The sequence below is a fragment of the Heterodontus francisci genome, chromosome 4 (assembly GCF_036365525.1).
Source record: "Heterodontus francisci isolate sHetFra1 chromosome 4, sHetFra1.hap1, whole genome shotgun sequence".
In the NCBI taxonomy this organism is placed as follows: domain Eukaryota; kingdom Metazoa; phylum Chordata; class Chondrichthyes; order Heterodontiformes; family Heterodontidae; genus Heterodontus; species Heterodontus francisci.
In genome coordinates, this window is record NC_090374.1 from 133,475,465 (window position 1) to 133,493,370 (window position 17,906).

At 42.8% G+C, this 17,906-nt stretch overlaps 1 protein-coding gene across 2 annotated transcripts in view; it reads right to left on the minus strand.

Moving 5' to 3' along the window:
* The window catches only part of slc12a2 (solute carrier family 12 member 2), a 245,127-nt gene that overhangs the window by 56,069 nt on the left and 171,152 nt on the right, over positions 1-17,906 (minus strand). For both annotated transcript variants that reach the window (XM_068030181.1, XM_068030180.1), the window contains exons 14-15: positions 17,341-17,496; positions 3,487-3,586 (exon numbers count right to left, since the gene is read on the minus strand). In XM_068030181.1, coding sequence (XP_067886282.1) covers positions 3,487-3,586; positions 17,341-17,496 — 256 coding nt within the window. The remainder of the gene's footprint in view (positions 1-3,486; positions 3,587-17,340; positions 17,497-17,906) is intronic.

Sequence of the window (17,906 nt, forward strand, 5' to 3'; positions counted from 1 at the left end):
CGTTTCCCTGGATGAGGATCCGAAGGCGCAGCAGTACCGGCGGTTGGGGTGAAGATCGCAGCGGAACTTCAGGAAGCGACAGGACACTCATTAATTCAGGTAAGTTAATTTATTTAAATATGTAAATGGTGGCCCCGTTGCCTAGCAACAGGGGGGGAGGGGGGGGGGGGGTCGCCACGAGACCTCGCTGCCGCTGGCAATATCAGGCTGGGCCCTGCCGGCGGAGAGGTCCTTGGTGGGCCTCATCCTGTCGCCACAGATCCTGAAGTCAAGGTCCCTATAAAATCCAGCCGACAGAATTCAATCCGGAGAAGTGTGAGGTAAGGCACTGAGGAAGGCTAACAAAAATACACAATAAACGATAGTGAGAAGTCTAGAGGAACAGAGGGACCTTGGAGTGCATGTCCACAGATTCCCGAGGTGGCTGATAAAATGGTCAAGGCGGCATACGGAATAATTGCCTTTATTAGCTGAATCATTGGACATCAAGTCATTCAGGCTAACTTACGCAAACTTGGCTTTTCTTTTCACAGATGCTGCCTGATCTGAATATTTCCAGCATTTTCTGTTTTTGTTGCATAGGACAGAAGAGCTGGGAGATTATGCTGGTACTGTATAACACACTAGTTAGGCCACAGCTGGTGAACTGCGTGCCGGTCTGGTCACTGCACGTTAGGAAAGATGTGACTGCACTAGAGAGGGTGTAGAAGAGATTTATGAGGACGTTGCCTGGACTGGAGAATTTTAGTTATGAGGGAAGATTGGTAGGCTAGGGTTATTTTCTTTGTAACAAAGGAGGCTGAGGGGAGATCTGTTTGAAATGTATAAGATTATGAGGGGTCTAGATAGAGTGGATAGGAAGGTCCTATTCATCTTAGTTGAAGGGTCCATAACCAGGGGACAAAGATTTAGGGCAAGAGGTAGGATCTTTACAGGGGATTTGAGGATATATCTCTTCACCCAGAGGGTGGTGGAGTCTGGAACTCACTGCCTGAAAGGGTGCTAGAGGCAGAAACCCTCAACATTAAAAAAGCACTTGGATATGCACTGGAAGTCCCATAATCTACAAGGCTACGGACCAAGAGCTGGAAAATGAGATTAGGCTGAATGGCTACTTGTCTGCCAGCGTGAACACAATGGGATGAATGGCCTCCTTCCATGTTGTAAATTTCTATGATACTATGAAGCCAGGGGACCAACCCTAATTCAATGGCGGGGGCGGGGTTGAAAGCCATGGCAGGAGCCACACCAGGTGCAGCTAAAATTTAATGAAGTTTAATACAGGACTGCATGCATGATAAACAGCATGTTATACACTGAGGTTAAGCAATCCCACAACAAACAGTTTTGCATTCCTGCCACATCCAGTCGTAAATGGTGGTGGGAAATTAAACAACTAAAAGAGAGGAAGAGGTTCTACGAATATCCCTATCAACAATGATAGAGCCCAAAACATCAGAGCAAAAGACCAGGTTGAAGCATTTGCAACCATTTTCAGCCAGAAGTACCAAGTGACTGATCTATCTTGACCTGCTCCTGAAACCAGTCTTCAGCCAATTCAATCCATGTGATATCAAGAAACAGCTGAACACATGGGGCCTTTGCTGTGCACAGAGTCCCAAAAATATCCTAGCTATCGTGAATACCTGTGCACCAGGACAAGCTGTGCCTCTAGCCAAGCTGTTTCAGCATGGCTACAATACTGGCATATATCTGATAAAATGTAAAATTGCCCAGGTATATCCTGTCCACAAAACTAAGGACAATCCAATCCAGCCAATTACCATCCCATCAGCCTACTCTCAGTCATCAGCCAAATGATGGAAGGTGTCATCGTCATTGCTATCAAGCAGCACTTACTAGTAACCTGCTCGCTGATGCTCAGCTTGGGTTCTGCAAGGACCATTCGACTCCCGACCTCATTACAGCTTTGGTCCAAACTTGGACAAAAAAATAAGCTGAATTCCAGAGGTGAACTGAGAGTCAATGTCATTGACATCAAGGAAGGCAGCATTTGACCTAGTGTGGCATCAAGGAGCCGAGTAAAACTGAAGTCAATAAGAATTGGGTTAAACTCTCCACTGGTTGGAGTCATACCTAGCACAAAGGAAGATGGCTGTGGTTGCTGGAAGTCAATCATCTCAGCCCCAGGACATTGCAACTGGTGTTCCTCAGGACAGTGCCCTAGGCCCAACCATCTTCAGCTTTCATCAATGACCTTTCCTGCAACACAAGGTCATAATTGGGGACGCTTGCTGATGATTGTACAGTGTTCAGTTCCAGTTGCAACTCCTCAGATAACAAAGCAGCCTGAACCCGCAGGCAACAAGAGTGGCATCATCCAGGCTTGGGCTGCGAAGTGGCAAGTAACATTTCTGCCACACAAGTACAAGGCAATGACCAGCTGCAACAAGAAAGAGTCTAACCACCTCCCCTTCATATTCAATGGTATTACCATTGCCAAATCCCCCACCATCAATATCCTGGGGGTCACCATTGACCCAGAAACCTAACTGGACCAGCCACATAAATACTGAGGGTATAAAAGCAAAGACTGGGTATTCTGCGGCAAATAACTCTCCTTCCAACTCCACAAAGCCTTTCCACCATCTCCACTGCACAAGTCAGGAGCATGATCAAATACTCTCCATTTTCTGGATGATTGCAGCTCAACAAAACTCGAGAAGCTCGACACCATCCAGGACAAAGCAGCCAGCTTGATTGGCACCCCATCCAACATCTTAAATTCACTTCCTCTATCATAGGCACACAGTGGCTACAGTGTGTACCATCTACAAGATGTACTTCAGGAACTTTCCAAGGTTCCTTCGACAGCACCTCCCAAACCTGCGATCTCCACCACCTAGAAGGACAAGGGCAGCAGGTGCATGGAAACACCACCAACTGCAAGTTCCCCTCCAAGCCACACACCATCCTGACTTGGAAATATATCACTATTCTTTCACTGTTGCTGGGTCAAAATCATTAAACTCTGTACCTAACACTGCGGGAGTGCTGTCACCATATAAATTGCAGCAGTTCAAGGCGGTGACTCACCACCACTTTCTCACAGGCAATTAGGGATGGGCAATAAATGCTGGTCTTGATAGCAATTCCTAAATCCCATAAATAAATTAAAAAATTAACCAAGTATAGCTGATGAGGCACAACTGTGGGCTCAAAGCCAGTACATTTGTATAAATTTACAAATATAACTTATGGTGTTGCTACACTAATTGGCAAAGTACCTCAAAAGCAATAGACAATTGTGCCTATATTAATGTGAGCATGTGTCCCGTATTCCCCATGATTAGTTTCAAAGTCAACCTCCTTGTGTACATGTCATAAATCAGTTAAAATTACTGCAACTACCTGATAGATTTGATTCTAGGCTGAAGAATGGTCTACTTCAGATGGACTTCAGTTATAAACATAAGCTTGGTCCTCAACATATCTCTTCAAGTCTCAAATCAGTAATACAATTACCTGAAATTCTTCACATGGTCCTCTACTCCTGTAAGCCGAATGGCATGCTGCAAGGCACTCAAATAAGTCAAAGCCTGTGTGGAGGAGCCCCAATTCACATCTGCAGAAGTAATATTTTGAGTTCAGTACAACTAAAATATTTGCATAAATCACACTATATTACACGATATACATTGCACTTCTAGTTTTAAGTATTCAGACAAATTAGATCCCGTAACAAAGTATTATGAAAAACATTGCAGGTCTTATTGATTACACATCTTCTTACTGTCTGGCTTCGAGAACAGTATCTCATTATACCTTATACAACCCTTTATACCCTGGCTACATGCTGCTGCATTAATAGTAACCTGTTTCATCTGTAAATGCAGCATTCCTTGATAAATACCAACGTTCTGTCTTTCATGCATGATAAACTCCAGAAAAGAGTTCAATGTTAAACCTGTGTCCACATTATTAGGTACTAAGGCATTCAATATTAGAATCCTTTCAACCATTTAAGAAAAGAATGATTTTTCTGAAAGAAGTGTGTATTTAAACTAACTTGTCAGGGGGATGGAGACCAGGATGTAACATTGGAAAGGAGAAACAAGGTGCACATAAAGGAGAGACAGCTAGCACTAGAGTAAGAAATAGTAAGGCATCAGGTTGGGATCAGAGTAGGAGGGAAGGCAATAAGATCTAAATTTCGCTTACAGTGCAGGCACATTAACACAGAAAGGGTGGTAAATAAGGTTGGTGAGCTGAAGGCACAGATAACCACATGGGAATATGATGTTGTGGTGATACTGGAGGCCTGGCTCAAAAAAAAAGGGCAGGACTGGGTACTAAATATCCCTGGATATAAAGGGGTCAGGAAATTTAAAGGAGGGAAAGAAAGGAGGAGGGGTGGCAGTACTGATTAAAGGCGAATATTACTGTGCTGCATAGAGCGGATTCCCTTGAGGGGTCAAAGACTAAATCTATTTGGTTAGAGTTAAGAAACAACAGAGGTGCCATTGCACAACTGGGTGTATTTTATAGGCCAATGAGAAGGAATGATAGTGGTGTAAATTTGCAGAAAAATTACAAGAGTAGTGATAATGGGGAACTTTGATTATCTTAAACTAGGATAGTAATAGTTGTAAAGAGCAGAGAGGGGGAAGAGTTTTTAAAGTATGTTCAAGTGAGTTTTCTTCATCAGTATGTTTTCAGCATAAGGAGGAAGGAGGCATTGCTGAATCTGGTCCTGGGGAATGAGGTGGGTCAAGAGAAGCTAGTGTCAGTCAGGGTGCATTTAGGGGACAGTGATCATAGTATTGTAAGTTCAAGAAGCTATGTTGAGTAAAAATAATTAATCGGAGGGGGACAATTTCAGTAGAGTGAGGACAAATCTGTCCCCAAGATCTGGAATCAAAGATTGGCTGGCAAAACTAACAGAACTGCCTTGAGGAAAAAAAAGGAGAGATATAGTTGGGTAGAGCCGAGGTACGTTCCCAGGAGGTGGAATAGTAGGACAACCAAAACCAGAGCTCCCCAGACGACAAAAGAGATAGAGAAAGATGAGGCTACTAAGGGAAGCAAGGGAAGAAATTGCAGAGGCCATTATCTTCCAAACCTCCTCAGGTACAAGGGTGGTGCCAGAGGACTGAGAATTGCAAATGATACACTCTTATTGGGAGAAAAAAAAAAGGTGCAAGGATAAACCCAGCAACTACAGATCAGTCAGTTTAACCTCAGTGGTGAGAAACCTTTTAGAAATGATAATCTGGGATAAAATTGTCACTTGAACAAGTACAAATTAATGAGGGAAATCATGTTTAACTAACTTGAGTTTTTTGATGAGGTAACAGGGGGGGTTGATGAGGGTAATTTGGTTGATGTGGTGTACATGGATTTCCAAAAGGCATCTGGTACAGTGCTACAGGTTTGCTAGCAAAGTTGAAGTTTAGGGAATAAAAGGGATAGTGGCAGCATGGATACAAAGTTGGATGAGGGATAGATAGAAAAGAGAGTAATGTTCTTCAGACTGGAGGATGGTATGCAGTGGGGTTCCCCAGAGGTCAGTATTAGTACCACTGCTTTCCTTGATATATATTCATGACCTAGACTTGGGTGTGCAGATGACAAAACTTGGTAGTACTGTGATCTGTAAGGAGGATAGTAATAAACTTCAATAGAATATAGGCTGGTGGAATGGGAGGACATGGAGCTGATGAAATTTAATCCAGAGAAGTGTGAAGTGATACATTTTGATAGAAAGAATGAGGAGAGGCAATATAAAATAAATGGTGCAATTCTAAAAGAGGTGCAGGAACAGAGACCTGGGGGTATATGTGCACAAGTCGTTGAAGTTGGCAGAGCAAGTTGAAAAAGTGGTTAAAAAGGCATACCGGATCCTGGGCTTTATAAATAGAGGCGGAGAGTAGAAAAAACAAGTTATGATGAACCTTTATAAAACACTGGCTCCACCTCAACTGAAGTACTGGGTCCAATTGTGGGCACCACACTTTGGCAAGTGAAGGTGCAAAAAAGATTTACGAGAATGGTTCCAGGGATGAGGAACTTCAGTTACCTGTAGAGATTGCAGAAGCTGGGGTTGTTCCCCTTAGATAAGGTTGAAAGGAGATTTGATAGAGGTGCTCAAAATCATGAGGAGTCAAGGCAGAGTAGACAGAGGGAAAATGTTCCCACTGGCAGAAGGGTCGAGAACCAGAGGACACTAATATAAGATGAATGGCAAAAGAACCAACAACAACAACAACGAGGAAAAACCTCTTACAGTGAGTGGTTAGGATCTGGAACGCACTGCTTAAGAGTTTGGTGGAGGCAGATCCAATCATGGCTTTCAAAAGGAAATTGGATAAGCACCGAAAGAAAAGAAAAATTGCAGGGCTACTGGGAAAAGGCAGGGGTGTGGGACTATCTGAATTGCTTTTAGAGGACGATTGTGCTGTAAGCATTCTATGTTTCTATTCTATGTTTTGTACAAACCTCTCACCATCAGGCTGCAGAAAAGTAGTGGTCGTGGTGAGGGGCGGCAAGAGCGAGGAGCAATGAGCAAGCGCGAGAGCACGCAGAATGGAAGGATGGAGAGGGGTGTTGGGTTAAAAGGTGGAACCATCTGAAACTGAACTTTACGGGGATGGGGCACATTTGAGTTAGACAGGTTAGGGGATATAATTTCCCCCTTTTTCTACAAATTTTTTATGTTCACCTGAACCTTTCAACTGCTTGGCCCAGAACAAATCTACCCAAGAGACAATAAGGAATGTGATGGCTCAAAACGCACAACTTTTGGGTACAGCAGTCAACCTTCTGAATTAAAAATAAACGTTTGCGTCAAATCAAATGTGTAGATTAACGCAGTTCCAATTCCTGCCGTCCCTTGGGGATGCAATATCATTTGGGATCCACCAGAGTTAAACAGAATATCAAGTTAATCATTTTTGACTTCATTATAAGGCACAAAATCCAGGTCAGGCTGCAAAGGGTGGGACGGGGACATCGACATCCATTTGGCTGCACAGTTGTAGAGGAACTGGCATAAAGTTATGCCCTTGCAAAGTAAAATTATTACTTTTCCTGCTTTTAACATCAGTTAGCAAATTGCTACGTATGAACTAACAAGCAAGGGATTTATTTTTCATCTCAAATATTTAGGTCTGAATTGAAAAATAATTGCAAAAAGGAACTGTACTTTCCCACTTAGAAAATCATAGAAAAATCATAAAAAGTTTAAGACACAGAAAGAGGCCATTTGGCCCATCGTGTCTGCGCTGGTCGAAAAACAATCCAATTCTAATCCCACCTTCCAGCATTTGGTCTGTAGCCCTGCAGCTTACTGCACTTGAGGAGCATATCCAGACTCCTTTTGAATGAGTTGAGGGTCCCTGCCTCAACTACCCTTTCAGGCAGCAGGTTCCAGACCATCACCACCCTCTGGGTGAAAAAGTTTTTGTTCATCTCCCCTCTAATTTTTCTACCAATCACTTTGAATCTATGCCTCCTCGTCACTGCCCTCTCTGCTAAAGTGAACAGACCCTTCACCTCCACTCTATCCAGGCCCCTCAAAATTTTGTACATTTCAATCAGATATCCCCTCAGCCTTCTCTGTTCCAAGGAAAACAACCCCAGCCTATCCAATCTTTCCTCATAGCTACATCTTTCCAGTTCTCACAATATCTCCTCTGTACCCTCTCCAGTGCAATTACATCCTTTCTGTAATGAGGTGACCACTACTGCACACAGTACTCATGTGGCCTAACCAATGAATTATACAGTTCCAGCATAACCTCCCTGCTCTTGTATTCTATACCTTGGCTAATAAAGGAAAGGATTCCATATGCCTTCTTAACCACCTTATCGACCTGTCCTGCTACCTTCAGGGATCTGTGGACATTCACTGCAAGGTCCCTCACTTCCTCTACACCTCTCAGTATTTTCCCATTAATCGTGAATTCCTTGGCCTTGTTTGACATCCCCAAATGCATCACCTCTCACTTCTCCAGGTTGAATTCCATTTGCCACTTTTCTGCCCATCTTACCAGACCATCAATATCTTCCTGCAGCCTACAGCTATCCTCCTTGCTATCTACCACACGGCCAATCTTTGCGTTGTCCACAAACTTCTTGATCATGCCCCCTACATTCACATCCAATTTGTTAATATACACCACAAAAAGCAGGGGACCCAGTACTGAGCCCTGCGGAACGCCACTAGAAACAGCCCTCCCCAGTCGCTAAAACAGCCGTCAACAATTACACTTGGTCTCCTGCCACTGAGCCAATTTTGCATCTGCCTTGCTGCATTTCCCTGGATCCCATGCGATTTTTTTTTTTTTAAAAACCAGTCTGCCATGTGGGACCTTGTCAAAAGCCTTGCTAAAATCCACTGCACTACCCTCATCTATCTTGCTACTTCTTCAAAAAATTCAGTCAAGTTGGTCAAACAAGATCTTCCCTTAACAAATCCAGGCTGATTATCCTTGATTAACCTGTGTCTTTCTAAGTGACAGTTTATCCTGTTTCTCAGAATAGATTCAAATAATTTGGCCACTACGGAGGTTAGATTGACTGGCTTGTAATTATTCGGTCTACCCTTCGCCCCCTTTATAAACAGAGGTCCATTGTGAACAACTGCTATGGATTATTTCCTCTTAAACTATAGGCAAAGAACAAATAACAGGAAGCACTGTTTCCCAAAAAGTTTTGGAACAACTGAGTTTTACAGCCTAGTTATAATTTTTCTCAGTTGATCCACAATTGCTTGTGGTGGTGGTGGGGGCAGGGGGGGGGGTTGTTGGAGAAGAACTGTAATAGATTTTGTACATATTTTTCCTCCCCCAGTAAACAATGAAGTACTCTGGTTTATGTCTGAATATTCTATGTTTGACAGTGGCTATAAAATAAATGAAAGCAACCAAGATGAAAAGATTTTTTTTTATATATAAGAGCAAGTGTACACATTTGTGTAATGACTATATTGCAACCAAAGACAATAAGTTACGACCCAGAAACCTGATCATTCCAATTCCCTTGCAAAATACATTCCACAATAATTGGCAACATAATCTTTTCTATTTTAAGAGTATGTGTTCAATTAAGCAGAAAGGGACTCACTGATTCAAAAAGTTATTTTAAATCAAAAAGCAGCTCTCTGGTTTCAAGTTCTTTTCCTCAAGTTAACTATATGTACACCCCACATACAAATTACAGAACAGAGCAGAAATTCAATGTGTAAAATGTCAATAAAATGTATGAAATAATTATGCAAGAACCACTGAATAACGTTCCTTACTTTAGGTAACGAGTTACATTATAGATTTATGATATTTAAACTGATATTCAAGTTACTCAGTGTCACATACCATGTACAGACCTGCAGGTAAATTACTCAATTAGTCTTACAAATCGTCACAGCCACATTTTGGTTTGCTGATACTCAACTACTGTGTTCATGTTCTAACCATTATTGCCAGTTACACTAGACCTCCCAAGGACAAAGTTTCACTTTATTTTTAAATCAGCATGTCTGTTAAAACGTAATAGTGTAGACTGCAGAGCCCTGCTAGCATAGCTGATTGGTCTATGCTAACCACTTGATCGGGTCACCATTGACCATTCACATTCTCTCAATCAATTCCACAAGAATACAATTGCATTTTTTTTTTAACCCTTCCCCCTTACTTTAGTTTTTTTTCCTCTACTTTTTAAAACATCTTTCAGCATTTTAAAATTTCTTTCTTCCACGCAGCCAGGATCCTGCCCAACTCAGCCTCTTTCTGTCTGATCCAAATCTTTGCTCCAAGTCGACACAAAACAGGGTAGGCATAAATGGGGCATTTTCAAGTTGACGGGCAAAAAATAGTGCAGTGCTGCAAGGATAAGTGCTGGGGCCTCAGCTATTTACAATCTATATCAATGACTTAGATGAAGAGACAGAGAGCAATGTATCTAAGTTTTCTGATGATACAAAGCTAGGTAGGAAGGTGTGCTGTGGGGAGGACACAGAGGCACTGCAAAGAGATATAGACAGGTTAATTGAGTGGACAAGATGGCAGATGGAACATAATGCAGAGAAGGGTGCAGTTCTTCACTTTGGTCGTAAGAACAGAAAAGCAGAATAATTTTTAAAAGGTGTGTAACTTCTAAGCGTTGATGTTCAAAGAGACTTGGGTGTGCTTGTACAAGGAACGCAGAAAGGTAGCATGCAAGTGCAGCAAGCAATTAGGAAGGCAAATGGTATGCTGGCCTTTATTGCAAGGGAATTGGAGTACAGGAATAAAGAAGTCTTGCTACAATTGGGTTTTGGTGAGACCACATCTGGAATACGGTGCGCAGTTTTGGTCTCCACATTTAAAGAAAGGATATACTTGCATTGGAGGCGGTACAGCAAAGGCTCACTAAATTGGTCCCTGGGATAAGGCGGTTGTCCTATGATGAGAGGCTCAGTAAACTGGGCCTACAAGATTCTGAAGGGGCTGGACAGGGTAGACACACAGATTGTTTCCGCTGATCAGGGAATCTAAAACATGGGGGCACAGTCTCAGGATAAAGGGCCGATCATTTAGGATTGAGAAGAGGAGAAATTACTTCACTCAAGGGGTTGAGAATCTTTGGAATTCTCTACCCCAGAGGGTTGTGGATGCTTCATCATAGAATACATTTAAGGTTGGGATAGATAGATTTTTGGTCGGTCAGGGAATCAAATGATATGGTGAGCAGACAAGAAAGTGGAATTGAAGCCCAAGATCAGCCATGACCGTATTGAATGGTGGCAGTGGGCTCGATAGGCCATATGGTCTACTCCTGCTCCTATTTCTTGTGTTCTTGTGTGTAGTCACACAGCAACTTGCCGGCCAGCTCAGCCCCTTGAGCTTTCCTGGAACTGAAATTCCCTGCTTCTAAATACAGCCATATGCTAAGGTCCCAGACCATACAGGTTCACTCCTCTAACTGAAACCAGAATCCAGTATGGCTGTGTGACACGGGCCCAGTCAACTCATCTCCACAATCTATACCTTCTGCAAGGATCTACAGAGCCAGGGTTGTGGAATTAAATGAAAATTTAAATAGTAAAGTAGATCAAACGAATCCACAAGCAAATCAAAATGAGTAATAGATCAAATAAAAAAATGCAAAGCTAAAAGGGAGGGGGGGAGAGAGAGAAACAGAAGGTAATGATTAGTAAGATATGACAGAGGTAGGGTGAGGCAACGGCTGCAACACACCAACCTAATCTATGTAATTTCTAGCGCATTTTGGGCACAACTTTACATTTTAAAGTTCATTAGGTGAAAAAATTCCTAGATGCCATTATTTCTCCAACATAGTAGGAAGGAGGCCTTCAACTAATACAGAGATCAAACAGAAACTCATTCCGTTTGGGTTAACCACTGAAATCAATAAAGCAGACAGAGCTCCTGGTCAGATAGAGGAAATGTAGCGTGTCATTGTTCTGCGATAGTCAAAGAACCACGATTTCTTACCGTGAAAAGAGTTCATGCTGCAAGAAGAATTTTAACACCTTTTGATGTTGAAAATGGATCAAGTGGAAGAGTGTGTTCTAGAGATTAATCACAGCTGGTCAATCTCTTGATCAGACTGCATGATTCAAGACAAATAATCATTTTGAACTGTTACTTCCTGTGAAGCTTTTCAAGGGCTTAAGTTCCAGATAAGCCAACTAAATATCCCCACTTTCTTGTAGGCAGGCAAGTAATGAGAATACAACTCTTCCTCCTACCTCAGTGGAGGTTTCTTCACAGCCCCAGAATAAAGTGGCTTAGATAACTGAACCAGGGTTTTTTTTTTTAAATGAGAAGAAAATTCACTTGAACTTAACAATTTCTCCACTTAAACGCAAAAGACAACGGTTCCCCCATGACAGTTTCTCCAACTCGTGTCGGTGATCCTTCCTCATGAATCACAGAAAAGGTGTAATCAATTTTACGCTTCAGTACTGGATTTGAGAGTACAGCATCACTGCTGGAGCTGAGAGTACGACTGGCACTCCCACATACCCTATTGCTTGTCCCTGTACAGCCTCATGAGTCCCAAGTTGCTTCTGGTTTGACATGCTAACCACCCTCCCCTTCCCGCCACAGATCAGTGGACCGTTCTTAGGGAAGCTTGGCGATTTTGCTGCTGCTATTTGTAGTTTCCAATAGTACTTTCAGCTCACTGAGTAACCTATTTCTATCAAACAGCACTTGAGCAGCTTCATCTGCAAATCAGCCAATATTCTAGAAATACAGAACTACTATGGCAACTTGGATTAACTTCAACACTAATCAAAAGGCAAGCACTACATCCTGCTACAATCAAAAGACCTTCCAGTTACTGGTGATATTTGCCACCTGACTGTGACACAGGCGGTCACAATAACAGGAGAAATCCAAGGAAACGCAGATATAAAATTCCTGCCCAGTTTACATGATTTTCTGAAAAGCACCCTTGAATAAGTTTGGTATCAAGATAATGCACCTGTAAGGGTAAGTTTTGTCATATCCAGGGGTTGTTGGTTTATGCCCCATCAAATCACAATAGAGGCAGTCCAGAGGGTAGAAATGATGACATCTCCAGAAAATCATTCTTGGTTACCATTAGATGATTTAAAGTGACTGTGCACCTCGCAAAGACCACCAGACAGGTTTTCAGATAAGCTGCTGTAGCATGTCATACTAAATGCAGAGCATGAAGAACTCCAACATAACTTCAAAAGGTGACAAAGGTAATTCTTTGCCAACCTCCTCACGGCAGAAGAACATGACAGCCCTGCTGCTCCTTGTATAGAAAGAGGATATGCACCACTGGCCCAAATGGTGAGGCAGTCAATGCTCTCTACAAGTTCTTGAATAGAGATAATAACAGGAGGGCCGGACTTCACGCACCACCACACCCACCCCCGGAAAGAGCAGGAAGGTGGTTGGGGGGGGGGGGGGGGGGCTAAAATGGAGCAGGAGACTTGGGGGGCCCTTCCCGATCTGCTCCCACCTCCACTTTATGCAGGGCAGCGACGGCAAAAAACGGCCTGCCCACCCCAGGCCAATCAAGGCCCTTAAGTGGACACTTAAGGGTCTCCGCCTGCCACCACGGGGATTTTACCTGTGGCTAGTCAGGCGGCCCAGGCCCAGGAAAAGCTGCCTGATAAAAGCAGGCAACTCTGACAGCCCGGGGGGGCGGGGGGACCTTATGATCAGGCACCCTGTGCCCCGATGGAGGGTCGCCCCCACTGCCCCAACCAACCCCAACACGCCCCCGTCCCCCCCCAAATCGAAAATCCTTGGTGATTTTTTGTTGCCTTGCCGGGGCCCAACCACTTATGTTGGTTCCGGAGCTCCCAGACATCATCTTGAAGCTGGGCTGCAGTCTCAGCAGTGGCCACCGCTCCTGGTGGCGCTGCTGGGACTAAGAGCTGCCGGCCCACTGATTGGCTGGCAGTTCCATTAAGCGGGACTGCCTGCCTCAAACAGGTGGAAGTCCAGCCTCAGAACAATTAAAGGCCGGGGAACCGCAAAATGCGGGTCAGAGCCCCAGGTCAGGCGGAAGCAGGCTCTCGTCTGCCGAGGGAAAAATCCCAACCGAGGAGCTTGTTGTGTTTTGGGGGAGCAGTAGGGAGAGTTTCCTGCAGACAGGAGTTGATGTATGTGCCCGGAGTCCTTGATGCTAAGGGAGTTGAAGTGAAAGCCTTAGTGCTTACCATGTAAATTTACTAAACTCAAGAAATAAATGGAAGTTCATCAATTCACTCAGGACAAAGATAATAGTATTCATGGGACAGGGATGCTGTAACTCCCTAATTAATACACACTCAGACAAGGGAGTATCGAATTTTGGACAACATTTAGAATATCCACTAACTAGACATTTTCATCTAATACCCAAACGATGAGCATCAGTATTGAATGGGACCAAGCATTTCCTTATAGTGAGGAAAAACATCCCCCCAAAAGCTAGGAAACAGATAAGAGGAAAAAACTGGTAATGCTACAGGTACCAGCCAATATTGTATCCACTTTCATCATCTCCTAGCAGCAGAAACAAACCAGACTGTACCAAACTGATCCAAGAGTATAGTCTGAAACCATGATATAAGAGTACTTCATTATAGGTGAAGCCAATATCAATGGATAGTCTTAACTGATGTCAGCAGCCATGGCACCAACTCAACAAATAATTTGGACCTAATTTCAGTGGATGCACTCCTATAGTTTTGAGCTGCCTTCTTGAACTGCTGCTGTCCATCTGCTGTGGGTACACTCACACTGCTATCAGGGAGGGAATTCCAGGATTTTGATTCAGGGATAGTGAAGGAACTGCAGTATATTTCCAAGTCAGGGTGCTGTGCATCTTGGAGGGAAACTTGCAGATGCTGGTGTTCCCACACATCTGCTGTCCTTGATATAGGTGGAAGAGGTCGTGGGTTTGGAAGGCGCTGTCTAAGGAGCCTTGGTGAGTTGCTGCAGTGCATCTTGTATATTAATACACATTGCTGCCACTGTGCAACGGTGGTGGATAGAATGAATGTTGAAGGTAGTGGATAGGGTGCTGACCAAGTGGGCTGCTTTGTGCTGGATGGTGTTGAGCTTCCAGAGTGTTGCTGGAGCCTCACTCATCCAGGCAAGTGGAGAATATTACATCACACTCCTGGCGTGCCTTATAGATGGTGGACAGGCTTTGGAGTGTCAGGAAGTGAGTTACTCGCACAGAATTCCTAGCCTCTGACCTGCTCTTGTAGCCACGATATTTATGTGGCTGCTCCAGTTCAGTTTCTGGTCAATAGTAACCCCTAGGATGTTGATGGGGGATTCAGCTATTGAATCCGCTGAATGTCAAGGGGAGATGGTTAGATTCTCTCTTGTTGGATATGGTCATTGTCTGGCACAAATGTTACTTGCCATTTATCAGCCCAAGCCTGAAAGTTGTCAGCTCTTGCTGCACCTGGACACAGATTGCCTCCGTATCTGAAGAGTTGCAAATGGTACTGAGCATCGTACAAACAACAAACATCCCCACTTCGAACCTATGATGGAGAGAAGATCATTAATGTAGCAGCTGAAGATGGTTGGGCCTAGGAAACTACCCCGAGGAACGCCTGCAGCGATGTCCTGGGGCTGAGATGATTGGCCTCCAACAGTCACAACCATCTTCCTTTGTGCCTGGTATGACTCCAACCAGTGGAGAGTTTACATCGATTCCTACTGACTTCAGTTTAGCTAAGGTTCCTTGATGCCATACTCAGTTAAATGCTGCCTTGATATCAAGGGCAATCACTCTCACTCACCTCTCGACTTCAGCTCTTTTGTCTATTTTCGGGACAAGGCTGTGATGAGGTCAAGAGCAGAGTGGCTCTGGTGGAATGCAAACTGAACATTGATGAGCAGGTTATTACTGTTTAAGTGCCACGTGATAGCATTGTGGACAACAGCTTCCATCACTTTGCTGATGATCGAGAGTAGACTGATGGGGTGGTAATTGGCTGGATTGGATTTGTCCTGTTTTTTTGTGGATAGCATATACCTGGGCAATTTTCCAAATGTCAGGTAGCTGTCAGTGTTGCAGCTGTACTGGAACATCTTATATGGGATTAATGTAAGATTAGTATAAATGGGTGGTTGATGGTCGGCACAGACTCGGTGGGCCAAAGGGCCTGTTTCAGTGCTGTATCTCTCTATGACTATGACTAGGGGCGCGATGATACACATAGCAAGCATCCACTGTGCTCATCTGCGATACCAGAAATCTTTGATGATTTGATAAAATGCTTGAAATTCAATGGATAGGGTGACAACTGGTTAAGCATAGCTTTATACATTAATTGAAAAATGGAAGATCAAATCAGCAGTATTCTACCACCATAATAATGTTCAAATCATTTTAAAGCAGTTCCCAATATGATTTGCCCCCACCTGATTTTCTGGAATTAGTGATGCAGTACATGGAGAATGTTGGAATCTCTACGAAGTAGAACGGAACTCCAAGGGATTTAGATTTTTACTATAGTTCAACCACGGTTAACAAAAACTTGGGAATTTTTAATCGCTTATGTACAGTGCCCAGTTATCCCATCTTCAATTACAGGTTACATCCAGTTACCTGGTTACCAAGAGCAGTCACCTGACAATCTTGTAAATCATTGATTAGTTTTACAGGCTATGAACCAGAAGTTAGACAAAAGGACTGGGAACATTTGAAAGACTCAACCCTAGCAGAAGTCACAACCCAATCTTTGTCCACCAGAAGGTACTTATGAAAATTATAAATTCTTAACAATGTCATTAAGTTATATATATGACAACTATCTGCAGACAATAGAATAATAAAATGACCACACTTCTACATAGCATTTAAAAAAATAAGCATTCTTGAATAAAGATCCAGTCACAGAAAATCAGTACCATCTAACACTAAAAACTGAACTTCACAAAACAAGTACAAATTAAGCCCAAATTTCAAGAATCAAAAAGTTACCCAAAAAGTACACCAAATCAAAAGCTTATGCCAAACCTTCCATTTTATTTGTTGAGATTTACTTCATACATAGTTTTGCACAACCATTCATTTTGCCTTGTGTAAGCTTAAGTGACAAGAGGCATATGATGACATTTATATGCAACCATGACAGGAGAATTAAACTCTAGACATTGCACTAGAAAAACTGCACATAGTTGCAGTGCAATAGATACTACTTTTCAGCACTACTGTGTAAACGACAATGAACTATTGGAACAGCATTGATAACTAAACAGTTAGCAGACATAACATCTTGTCACAGGTAATGTTTCAGCAAAATTAACAGACCTGCTCCATGCTTTTAAACAAAGTTTCAGAACAGTCCAATAAAAACAAGCAAGCCAACTTTTAAAAAAAAAGACTCCTTCATCCTTTGCAAAGGACACCGACTTCCTGCTGGAGTATGGTTCCACAGGCAATGGTAATCCTCCAGTACTCACCCAATTGATTATTATTCATGGGTAGACCTAAAGGCAGGCTATTCAACTGCATGTAGCATATCATCTCATCCAATGGCAACATGACTGTATTTTGGAGTAGTAGGTATTGTATAGTGATTAACAGGCATCAAAGCAACCTTCCCTTTCCTAATCCAAGTCCAAATCATCTCTACTGCTGCCCTGGCTCAGATATTCTAATTCATTACAGAACAGGAATTAAACCTAGGGCCTCTCTGCTTCATACTGGTTCTCCTGCTCAACTTGATAGCTCAATGAGCTATCAGGAAAGATTCGAATTCATGGTTGACTGTGCTTTTGGAAGTTTTTCTAAACGCACTCTATAAATGCAAGTTATTGGCAAATGAACAGGCACAAGAAATTGAAAACTTTGTTCACACCTTATTGGTGTTAACCTTACCTGGTTTCTTGTAGGTGACATAGATATATAAAGCAAGGACAATGACATTTGTCAATAGTGCTGCCCACCAATTGATGACAAACATTACTCCACAGCACAAGATAGCACCAATCAATGAAATCCACATATTATAGTATCTAAATGCAGGTCGCCAACCTAAGTACAAAAGTAAAGAATAGGTCATTAAGTACAGGTATGCTGTGGGATGCAAAGTAAAACCAAATCTATTTAATTTATTAAAGTTGAAGATCTGTAAAAAGAATAGCTGCAGGTTGTATGAGTTATTACATGCCACAGACATCGGGCTAAGTAACCCATTCGGATACACAATCAAGTCAAAAATCACAAATACTTATAATTAAACCAATTCATTGACAATTTTACAGGACAGTGTTGACTCTATACTAACCTTAATCACTAGTGAATACAAGTCGATTATTGAGCTCAATTGGCAACTGGTAAGTATACTGGAGACCAGCTAGAGATCAAATCAAAAATGTTGGTTGGGGCGGGGGGTGGTTTGGGAAGAGTGGCCGAGAGCGGCTGCGCGAGAGAGGGGCAAATGT